General features: G+C 37.1%; 1 protein-coding gene and 1 pseudogene across 5 annotated transcripts in view; one reads left to right on the top strand and one right to left on the bottom strand.

Annotated features, from left to right (window-relative positions):
- Positions 1–1,216, top strand: part of LOC117917505 (delta(7)-sterol-C5(6)-desaturase-like) — a 7,326-nt gene extending 6,110 nt beyond the window's left edge. For 4 of the 5 annotated variants that reach the window (XM_034833819.1, XM_034833825.1, XM_034833805.1 and 1 more), the window contains 3 exons: positions 1–148; positions 234–281; positions 691–1,216. The exon at positions 1–148 is cut by the window's left edge. In XM_034833819.1, the coding sequence (XP_034689710.1) occupies positions 1–148; positions 234–281; positions 691–983 (489 nt within the window). In that variant the 3' untranslated portion in view covers positions 984–1,216. Of the gene's footprint in view, positions 149–192; positions 282–690 lie in introns of all 5 variants that reach the window. The other variant, XM_034833835.1, reaches the window with a different exon arrangement.
- Positions 1,217–1,972: 756 nt separating this feature from the next.
- LOC117917450 lies at positions 1,973–9,940 on the bottom strand (annotated as a pseudogene).
- Positions 9,941–12,489: the final 2,549 nt, after the last annotated feature.

Consider the following 12,489-nt stretch of genomic DNA (forward strand, 5'->3'; position numbering starts at 1 on the left):
TGGACAAAGTGCTTTTCAAGAATAAGTGAAGTTGGCTGGTTTGCCTACTTCGTGTACATCATGGCGTATATTGCTGTTGTGGAGTTCCTAACATATTGGGCTCACAGAAAGTTGCATGACATCAAACCCCTGTACAAGTATCTTCATGGTGTATATTGCTGTTGTGGAGTTCCTAACATATTGGGCTCACAGAAAGTTGCATGACATCAAACCCCTGTACAAGTATCTTCATGCACAGCATCACAGCTACAACAAGCAGCACAAAATTTCTCCTTTTGCAGGTAAATTTCTTCCTACTACTTCTGGGTGTCTTTTAATAATAATAAGTTTAAGCCAAGCAAATTCTACTGCTTCGGACTATAGATGAGCAGGCCAATGGTGGTTACTTGATTCTTCTGTCGACTTTGACAACATACATAACAAGATACTCCTAGCTACTTTTGCCTGTTGGAGGTCTTCCTAGTTACATTGCATTTTAGCTTTCCTGACCCCTCGGGGGAAAATTGATCTCAGCCTGTCCACTCGGCATGGGTTAAAGAAAAATACTTGGTATTTGCTTCTGTGATAGACCTAATACATGGAATCAAAATTTTTAAATCAAAGATTCCTTGTCCTTGTGTCAAAATATGGAACACCAAAGTGGAGATATATTTTTCTATATATTCTGATGAATACATCCTTTGGTGTCAGGCTTGGCTCTTCATCCTTTGGACGGTATAGCTCAGGGAGGGCCCCATGAGATAGCAATCTTCCTGGTGCCAACCCATTTCACAACTCACCTCACTGTTGTATTCTTGGGGGCCATATGGTCTGCAAATATTCATGACTGCATTGATGAGAAGATGTGGCCGCTAATGGGAGGGGGTTATCATGTAATACATCATTTGTCAAACCGCCATAACTATGGTCTTTACACAATATGGATGGATTGGATGTTTGGAACTCTCTCTCATCCTGTTTCCAACCCAACCAAGCCAAACTGAGGAACTTGCCCGTCCTGTTTTTCAAACTTCTATTGCCCATCTTCCCCTCCTGCTTGTGAAATTTTTATTGTATCTCCGTTGAAATGTTATCTTGATACACGTGGGCTTCTCTAGAAGAATTGTATGGTTGTTCAAAAATTTCAGCTTGATGCAACACAAACTTGTTCAAACTGGAATTTCAACCAATATTAATCCTGAATTTCAATATTAATACTTCTCAGATGGGCAACTAATGAATGCACACCAACCCACTAAAATTTTTGGAAACGTGACTGTGAGTCTATAAGAACTTACTAAAATTCAGAATCTTAAAAGACTGAGTTCCCAAACAATCAAATGGCCAGAAAATTCAAACAGAAGTTCAAATCACCCCTTCGTGGATATGTAATGCATATGCATTAATACATCAAATAGTCTTTTCTTTGGGGACATTTTCTTTTAAATTTTCAATCACTGGTAGCTTCAAGGAGCTGAGAAAGTAGAAAAAGGCAATATTGTGGTCAGAATCTAACAAAAAGGATTCAACACATGGGGCCTTGAATGTAGTAGTTTCAACAAAGGAAAGATGTCAAATGATGCCTTATGAGCAACAGGAGGAATTGAAGTCCTCTGGTTTTATGAACTTTACCAAGATCAATTAAGCAATCCATGATCTCTCTCCCCTGCAAACTGCATTTAGAATTATACTCATATTCTCAGGAACCAAACAGAGGGTATACCAATTGGATTATGAAGTCTATACCTTCGGAGTCCTAGAGCTATGCTTGATCTCTCAACAGTCTGTGGAAACGATTAATTCTTGGATTAATTATTTGTTGTTTGTGAGGACTTAGAAGATAAATTTCCCGTCAATAAAGTGAGTCCAACCACCAGAGTTAAGTGGAGTAGCAAAATAACAGAAAATTTTCTTTTCTGCTGTCTCTTAGTTTCCGTGCGCAGGCAGAGAACTTTGAACGGTAATTCTAACTTGTTTACTGCAAATATTTCTTTGAGAATTGATCGAGATGAATTAGTTTTGATTTCTTGAAAGGGTCCGCCCAGTCAAATAAGTAGATAACGGGGGATTCACTCTACTCCCACATCATTACTAATTCATCTACATGAACCCAGCATTTAACACATTATTCATCTACAAGAATTGAAGAGCATCAATTATCCCTTATTCATCAAATTTTTTCTTGCTCTCCTTTCAATTAGGGGAATCTAAATTAAAAAACCAGTAATAAAAAAAAAAAAAAAAAAAAAAAACGGGAGGGAGGGGATGTGGAGGGGGAGGGGATATTCATGATACTGTTGTTGTTGATGAATCTTGCAGTGATCTTGGAGGAGAAAACAAGAAAGGCTTCGGTGGGATTTGCAACGATTGGAGGCTCCCTTCCAACATGTCCAGCACTTGACACATTGGTGGCCGATCTGAGGGTCTTGTTTGTATGCACCACAAGCTCACTATTATCATTTTCCTTGTACACTCCCTCTCGCCATTCATAATCTCCGGCAGTCCGAGATCTTCGTCTTCTTCAATGCACTTGTATATGGAATCTGGAAAATATATTTCACTAGTGTGACTACTTCCACATCAACATCTTTCTCCCTCCAACCATATCTAAGACCATCATTCCATAACTGTAAACATCGGACTGTGGGAACCCCACCAAAAGCTCTAGAAAATACCTCGGGAGCGATATATCCTGGAGTCCCTCTTGTGCCTAACATGGATATGATACTATCTTTCCTGGTACAAAGGTTTAGCAAGCCAAAATCAGAGATCTTTGGGCAAAAATCTTCGCTGAGAAGAATGTTATGAGGCTTTATGTCAAAATGCAGAATTCGTGTATTACAACCACGGTGCAAGTACTCTAATCCTCGGGCTATGCCAACTGGCAATTTATACAATGTTTCCCATCCCAATTGGCAATTTGTCTTTGAATGGTTTCCATTACATATGTACTTCTCAAGAGATCCATTTGGCATAAACTCATAAATCAAAGCTCTTTTTGGACCCTCAAAGCAAAAGCCCCAAAGACTGACAATATTGATGTGGGAAGTCCTGCTGATGCTTGCAACCTCATTGATAAATTCTTCTCCATTACCTTTAGTTTCATTCAAGACCTTCACTGCTACCATTTGGCCATCAAGCAGCTTTCCTTTGTAAACATCACCATATCCTCCTTCACCGATTTTATTGTTGAATGAGTTGGTCATCTTTTTAACATCAGAATGACGATATCTTTTCGGAGCCAGGGGTCCATGGTTTCTTAGGAAGGCCTCAATATTTGGATGGTTCTTTGCTTGTTTGGTTGATCTCCATTTCCTCCAGAAGAAGAAGAAGAAGAAAACTACTCCTAAAAGAACCCCGAGAACAGCTGTAATCAGAGGAAGGAATTTAAGGTCACATAATGGAGGAATAACCACCTTATTTAGAATCTGTTTGCTATTAATTCTAGGAAGCGTTATTAACTTTTCTAACACCTAAATTTTTTTATCAAAAGAGTTGTTTCCAAGTCTAAAAATGTTAGAAATACTTCTTAAAATCAATGTCAAACAAACTCTTGATCTTTCAAAAAGTTTAGATTACTTTTATAAAAAAACACTGTTGTTTCTAGTAACATGAATGTAGATGTTTGTAAGGTTCCATAGACAATACTGAGAAGGACAGATTGTCCAAACATAATATCCAACTCAATGATGATAGTGTTAAGCAAATACTGTTGTAGGTTATGACTAAAGTTAAGGTGGGGGTGGCAGAGACTGAATTTTGCTCAAGGAGGGACATAAATTGATTTGATGGTAGGAAGACATAAAGGCATTCACAAAACTCTAACTCCAAACAGATTTCTTTTTCAAGAAATATTTGTTTTCCCTTATGGAAAAAGTCGTCACTAATTTGGTACCCTCCAAAATTTTACTCCAAACTCATAAACATGTTTAACCTTAAGCTAATAAACTTTTGATTAAACACTATCAAGTTTCATGAAAATATTTATATTTTCAATACTAAAGATTGTTACATTTCCAGAGAAAAGAACAAATTCTAATTTTTCATTAATTTGGCAAATTCCCTGATACCTAAACTAATTTAAATAATCCAAAGTCACAGTGTAAATTTGCTAGTCAGAAAAATGCAGACTTGGATGAATAAAAATGATCATTTTTAAAGGATTCAAAGTTATGAAACTATTGGAGGAGGCTTTTTAAAATAATAATAATAATAATAATAATTCAAGGTCATTGAGGCATCAAAATGCAATCAGAATGAATATCCCTGTTCATAATAAATTTTGTTAAAGAGGTATCTTAGGTTATTACCTAGACCGAGTCCAAGCCTCCATCGCTTGTCATTCCCTGCATACAGAGCAACAATATTAGTTCACACAGTAAAAGATTAAAATGGGGTAAATTAGCATTTTTTTTAAAAAAATATTAACAAGATAAGTGCATAAAGACAGTTGAAATCTACTCATGTGATCCTAATATCAATTTTTTCATCAAACAAATATCATTTTCTCAAATCCCTGAAGAAGATAATAGAATAGACACAGGATCTACCTTTAGAAGAGAGAATTCACAGGGGGTATGGGGCATAACATGCAGCAGGATATTCGTATGCAAAAAGTGGACAAGGCATGTTGAGAGGAGAGAAATTAGAAAAGGAAAAGTAGAGATTATATTATACGTGCATATATTTGTGACTCTAAACTCCATGTCAACACCGCCTTTTTCATTGACACATTGAAATTTTCTAGTGATGCGAAACTTACTAGAAACACAGTGCTTAGCATGAGGACGGTCGGGGCAGAAGCACTTGAAATGGTAATCACTGATATTATACCCACACTTGCCACCACTCCCCTCGCACACGCTACAGTCGCTTGCTCTCCATTTCAGCATGAACCCTCTTCTCACCAATTCCTCCCCAATTTCATTACTCCCATCATCTGCCTTCTCTTCAAAAGGCGCTTTTACCTCTCTTCCGCACTTCTCGGACGCCAGAACCCAGTTTGAATCTCCGTTAGACATTGCCAGAACCGGACTTGCTCCATCATCGCCAGAACAATTAATCTTGTAGCGTACTAGATTATCAGGCAATGGAGCTGAACAATTGGATAGAAAGAAAAAGAAGTCGGTGCCATCAGGATGAGCGAGCTCAAATTCTTCATTGGGAAGGAGTAGGTCGCGACCCAAAGGAAGGCAGCCATTTCCTAAGGCGTTTGAGACTCGAAGAGTCTGGTTTTGGTAGAAAATTTGGTGGATGATGTAAGGGTTCTCGGATATGGTGAGAATTGTAGTGCTATGGAGGCAGGAAACGTTGAACCCAGAGTAGCCACAGATAGGGTCTTGCAGGCCTTCAATATAAAAAGGGAAGCTTATATTTAAACCACCGCAGGTTCTGCTCAGGCTGCAGGTCTCGAAGTATGGATCCACGCATAGTGATTTTTCTATGACTAATAATAAAACAAAAATGGTTGAAATTATAAATGGAGGGGAGGATGCCTTGAAGAACATGAACAGGCCGTGAACCATTAGGATACAGATGCAAATAATGGGGAGGATGGATGGTGGGTGTGAAAGACCTGTGCCTTTTTGGACCATAATATTCGATGGTCCCCAGCATATCATTCAGACTTCTTACTGGTAAACAATCAAGGGGGTTGACTTGACTTGCTTATAAAATGGCTCTGAACGCCTTCTTTGCGGGGCGGGTCCAATCCAGCTGTTTTAATAGGGCCGGCTGGAGTATTGGATTAGTCTCTGTTTTGAAACAAAATCTAGTTCTTTGATTACACGGGTCTACCAAATTCTTCACTTTCCTCTTTGCTTAAAAACTAAAAACTAAATGGATTTACTTCCTTTTAGTTTCTGAATTACCTTACAGCACCAACTCACTGTCATTTCCTCCGGCTAATCTTTTCACACAATCAGTTAATTGACTGGGTGCATTCACATTCAGTTGGGTAATCTTGATTTCTTGAGAGGATTTCCAATCAGGGTGGACTACAGCAAGATTCACGCCGTTGCAACATCAATATTTTCATACATGTGAAGGTAATATCCAATACGATAGATACTTGCAAAAAAGGCAGTGGAGGAGCCAGGGACTTAGTTTAGAGGGGACCAGAGTTATGAATTTATTTCAGGAGGCGAAAATAAGAAAATCTGAAACAGATCTAGGGGATTAGTGACGAAGTGGCAGTCATGTAAAAGGCCTGGAGGATCATCAATCAATCATTCATTATTCAGAACTTAAAATCTAGGGAAATTTGGAATATAACAAGAAAAAAATTGTGACATATATTTATAGATATCATAGAAACACTACTTATAACAACAATGTAATTTTTAGATCCAATATTTGACACATTGGTGGCCGGTTAAGGGGTTGGTTTGTATACACCATAAGCTCACTATTCTCTTCCTTCTCCTTGCAGTCGTTCTTTCTTCTTCATTCATAAGGCCATGCATCCAAGTTCAAAGCACTTGTATATATATCTAATGTAGAAAATATATTTCACTGGTACAATAAATTTCAATGTCAATACTCTTTCTTCCTCCAACCGTTTCTAAAACAATCATTCCATAACCATACACAGGATTTTTGGGGGGACAACCCCAAAACCTCTACAAAATACCTCGGGAGCAATATATCCCGTAGTTCCTCTTGCACCTAACTTGGATGTGATACTCTTTTTTCTGGTACATAGTTTCAAGCCCAAAATCTGAAATCTTTAGGCAAAAATCTTCACTAAAAAGAATGTTATAAGGTTTTTTGTCTTAGGACAATAAAAATAAAATCAAAATTGTATTTGAAAGATATGATTGAGTGGTTGGCAGCTCTATTCAAATCCCTCTCTCCTTTTCCTAGGTGATGAGAATTTTTTTCTTTATTGGTTTTGCCTAGCCTGACATCATAAGGGCAAATGACAAGTACTGTTAAGTACTCTAGTCCTCAATCCATGTTGATAGCAATATTATACAAGGTTACCCATCCCAATCGATCATTTGTTTATGAATGATTTCCATCATGCATATATGATCTTCTCTAGAGATCTATTAGGGATGAATTCATATATATCAAAACTTGTCTTCGTCACTTGATGCAAAAGCCAATAAGTTATTATATATTGACATGGAAAGTCCTACCAATACTTGCAATCTCATTGATAAATTCTTCTCCATTATCTTTTGTATCACTCAAGACCTTTCACTACTATCGTTTTATTCATCAAGCAACTTTCCTTCATAAATACCACCATATCCTCCTTCCGCGAGTTTATCTTTGAATCATTTGGTCATTCTTTTAACATCAAAATAATTATATATCTTGCTTTAGAGCAAGAGATCCATGGTTTCTTAGCAAGATATCTCTATTTTTTTATGTTAAAAAAAAATTAAATATACAGTTATAAAATTGTAAAAAAAAATGAAAATAAAAACAATAAAAATAACATTTTATAAAACTGATTTTATTAAGTCAAGCAAACATATTTAAAAATCAAACATGCAATTAGAAAATTGTAAAAGAAAGAAAATAATAAATAAAAAAATCATAAAACTATCTTTATTAAGTCAATTGAACATAATTTTTGAGAATAAAAAAATTATTTTTAAAAATTCAAAATTCAAATATAATTTTGTTTTTGTTGAAATGTATCAATGTCAATTTATAATTTAGGAATAAGTCCCTAAAATAATGGTGGTTGTATGCCGTAAAAGATTTATGTCACTCTCATTGGAAATTAGTTGATTTTCAGATTTGAGAGGGCTAAGGTTGGATAAAAAAATCATAGGGTCATGGACAATGTACCTCTCAAAAGAAGAAATGTGATTAGAAGAAATGAAATATAATATTAAATAAAAAATAAGACTGATTTTTAGAAAGAATTGGTTTACAAAATCATAATTGAATTGGACTTGGAAAATGAGCATTAAATATGTTACCTGATGAAATAATGAACTTTTTGACCCAAGTCTTCCGAGGAGTTTCCTACTTGCATCCCCATTGACAAACTCCCTTACACATACTAGGATTACAAACTAGAATTATAATGGTTGATGAGAATTATTTCCCTAATAAGACAAACTCCAATGTTAAAATAATTTTTTTTCTTTAGTTATTTTAATTTCTAAATCACTATTCTACAGTCAAACATCAGACTCATACTAATTAAAACAAATGGAGGAAAAAAAATGTTATATTAACATTGGGGATTTATCCAAAATCCAAACAAAATTATTTTGACATTGAATATAAAATCTCTAAAATAACTTTGAGAGAATATATCCAAAATTCTGATTGGAGTTTCCACATGCTAACAATGTTAGTTTAAACAGTAACAAATAGAAACAATGTTAGTTTAAACAATAAACATTATATTAATCTACATCATATTGGTATTCTCCAGAACATTAAAGAGTACACTCATAAAAAGAAGAGTCAAAACCTGCTTCCGCAAATCTAATATAGATTACATTGCACAAACATCAATTTTCTCATACCAGAGCCCTACAATTAGAAGAGAGGAATTCATGCTACATACCTATCAGTAGTTAACAAGATGTTAACAAGATCATGTTTAAAGATCTTATTGGAAATCGATTCTATATTGTTTAATCACAAAGAAGATGGCGAGAAATTGAAATATGATCATAATTGAAGTCCCCAATTAAAGAAAAAACTCCTTATATTTAACAGATAAACTCATTTCAAATGCTATAAGTGTAATAGATTAAGGATTAATCGGCTTCAGCTGGTGTCCAAACACATGCAGAGAACAAATATTTTTTTATCTACAAGAATATGGTGAAAGAAGTATATTACCTAATCCTAGGGCTAGCTTCAGTCGCTTTTCATTCCCTGCAAGACAAATAACAAATTACAATAATGTTAGTTTAAACAATAAATATTGTATTAATCTACATCATATTGGTATTCTCTAGAACATTAAAGAGTACACTCATAAAAAGAAGAGTCAAAACCTGTTTCTGCAAATCTAATATAGATTACATTGCACAAACATCAATTTTCTCATACCAGAGCCCTACAGTTAGAAGAGAGGAATTCAAGCCACATACCTAGCAGCGGGTTATGTAAATGCAAACGAGGAAAATAAAGGGGAAAAAAATGAAAAAGAACAGAGGAAAGGAAGAAGAAAAGAGATTGTTATATATGTTGTGCACCTGTATGTGCACACCGGAATTTTCCCTCGTCATCTCGACATTGGCCTCCACTAGAGTGACACTTCCGACATTCACGGGACAGATGCACTTCAAGAGTGATATCAGAAGTCAACAGGGCAACCAGGTTGTCCATTCCTAAACTCATGTTTATTGGATACTGAATAATAGAACAGTCCAGTGGAGGTGGAGGTGGAAGAGTGGGAGTATGGTTTGGTTGATTATGAGGTAGAGGTGGAGGAATGGAAGTATGATTTGGATGATTATAGTGGATGATGTAGTCTTGACAACCGGTATAAGTATGATCTGTAGTAAGATCAATATTGTGATTAAGGTGGCATTTGAACAGGGTTAGTTCGGCTAGAGGGGGTACTGGTTTGAAAGAAACAGAAGGAGAACGGAAACGAGTTAAGTTATCAATGAATTCACATATGCCGCCTTGCAAGTGCTCTTTAAGCAAATCATCTTGAATTACTATGGTATCAGCCTGAGAGATGTTTTTCACCCCAAAAAATCTTCCTTCCCTTTCCAGTTTGATCCATGGAAGCCCTTCAGTACATCCCTTTATTGTGCACAAACCACATTCTGGGTTTGTTTCGTTGTTGAAGGGAAAGTGAAGCCAGCCCAGTTTTCCACAGTCAAAGGGTGGACAAGTTTCCTCTTCTTCAGCAGAGGAAAGAATCACAGAATGAGAGAGAAGAAATAGAACAAGAAAAGAAACAGAACCCATGCGAAATCCCCAATCCAACAACAAAAGCATTGGCACCATACCGACAGAAACAAGGTAATCCTCCTCTCCCTTTAAACAATGTTTTCTCTCTTTTATCTGCTTAGCACGGCAGTTGACTTGGAAATAAGATACAAGAAGACTTGGGAAAGAGACTTTCTACAGGATGGGCCAAAAGTATCTGGTAGCCCATGTGGAAGGAGTTTCCAACTCTCCTTCTCCATTGCTTAGAAAGACTTGACTTCGAAATGATTGGATCTCATAAAAGATATCTTCAATGAAGTAATCACTTCTGGATATTCTAAAGAGAAGCTTATTTTCTTCACAAAAATTCCAAAGCTTGGGTAGCCATAGAAGTGTGTTTCAGTATCATAGATATAGAGCCCATTTGGTAGTGATTCTAGGAAGTGTTTTAATATTTTTAACACCTAAATTTTTTTATCATTCAAGTATGAGATATACAAGAAACACTTTCTAGAATCACTCTCAAATGCACTCATAAAACGGGTAGCTTATGTTTGGGCCACTCCCACAATTCTTAGGTTTGCAAGCTTCATGATTGTGGTCAACCGGTGCATATGACTTTGCTACAAAGGTGCTAATGAGGATATTGTTCCCAACATAGGACAAGTAGTATAGACACATTTGGATGGAGATTATTGGAGAACAAGGAACCTAGAGAAAAAAGAACTATGAAGGTGTGCTACGTGAAGAGTAACCCAGACTGACATTTACAAGTCACCTTCAATGATTCATAAATCTCTCTCCATTGGGTGTTTAATTTGATTGGATTTGCAATGCTTCAACTAGACTGCAACTATTCTACAGAATCTATGGGCCTTAAACCCTATTTTTTTAAAGAGGATTTACAATATGTATAATATTGCAAACTAAATATATAAAACACATAATGTCTTCATCCGAAAAAGCCCTTTCTTAGTTGGACTACAGACATTAGACTCTATGTGACTTGTACTCTTCTCAAACAACAAACGATAATGACAAAAACTATGGAATTTATATATAACTCGAAATTTCTTGGGAGAACTGAGGAGGAGAAGGTCCAATGCAAGTTGAGGTTTCCATAACTTATTGCATGCCTTTGGAGTTGCATAACACACTTTTGGTCAAGGTCTTCCCCTGCCTAGCTGGTTATGAGAAAAGACACCTCCATTTATGTTAATGGATGGATTTGGACTTTGGCCCTAGGATGGAAATATCATGATTCTTGTATATATGTAGACCCTTCATTTTGTCCTCATAGCACATGTCCTATTAGGTATTTGTTCGGTACTTTACAACAATTCCCTAGTGGCCCATTACTACTCGTATAACCTATCTTTTTTTAAGCCACCTTGAGGACTTTGGCTGAGGGATTTATCTAACCCCATAGTGGCTTTTGGCAGTCCTAATTTAGACTTAGGCTTACTTAGGCACCCTAGTGTCACGAACTTAGTCTTATCTTAAGCTCGTGCGACACTTAGACAAGTCAAGACAATTGATCTTGCTAAGTCAGCCTTACCCCCAATCCTTAGCTTGGTAGGTTAAGACGCTCGCGACTCGGAAGTTTTAGAAGGCGTAGTAGGCAACTCTTAAAGAATGGAAGCTTTATTACTTTCAAAGGAAGCTATACAAAGTTTGGAAGCTCGCTTGCTTGGTTGGTTAGGTTCTTGGGTGGTGTCTTGGCCAAATGAGGCCCTCACCTATTTATAGGTACCATTTGAACTCTTTGGAACCTTGGAGGGTTCCTTACAAATCAAGAAGATTCTAGAACACCCTACATAATTCTATGTACAAACTATGTACAAGAATATACAAGAGATCTCTAGAAAGCCCTGGACTCCTCTCATGCCTTCCACCATAGTGTAGAGATGTGTGGACATCTTTAGGTATCTCTAGAACCTTCCACACTTTTCCCACAAATGGCTTAGTGTAGATGGCTCTAGGAGTCTCCAAAAGCTTCATGGGCTCTATATAAACCCATGGGGAGGCTCACTTAAAGCATCCTGTGACACTCTTCCCCACCTATGCCATCGATGTCCTTGTCGTTGCCTCTTCTTGAAACCTCTTGATGTGTTTCTAGAACCTTTTCAAGGCATCCGCATGTTCCTAGCTTACCTGTCTCTTAGGTAGTCCTATCCATCGGACTAGATACTCTATCACAAGAGGGACCCCTTGTCTCCTCGTGACCCGTTCAACTAGGATATTCTTCACCTTCTTCTCCTGTGAGGCCTCGGATGGATGCAAACCCTTTCACTTTCGGTTCCTGGAATGTTGTTTCCTCTTACCTATTGAGTTCACCTTTCCCTTGGTGACCTTGTCCATGTGTGTGCGGGCTACCTCAGCTCGCTCCCCTTTTGCCTCCTTTACTTGCACCCCTGATAATAAGGAGGTCTTAGGCGTACTAGGCTTTGGGTTGACTTGGAGGGCACCTAGTAGCTGCATCGAGCTCATATGTGCTTCATGTTCTTGCTCCCTCTCCTCGATCATGGCATTGAACGCCTTCCTCTTTGGACAATCCTGTGCCCAATGAAGACCGTCACACAGGAAGCATTTGATTTTAGGCGTAAACTACTTTCTTTCCGCCTTACCTATTCCTTCCCGAAC

This window comes from Vitis riparia, chromosome 1 (assembly GCF_004353265.1).
Source record: "Vitis riparia cultivar Riparia Gloire de Montpellier isolate 1030 chromosome 1, EGFV_Vit.rip_1.0, whole genome shotgun sequence".
In the NCBI taxonomy this organism is placed as follows: Eukaryota; Viridiplantae; Streptophyta; class Magnoliopsida; order Vitales; family Vitaceae; genus Vitis; species Vitis riparia.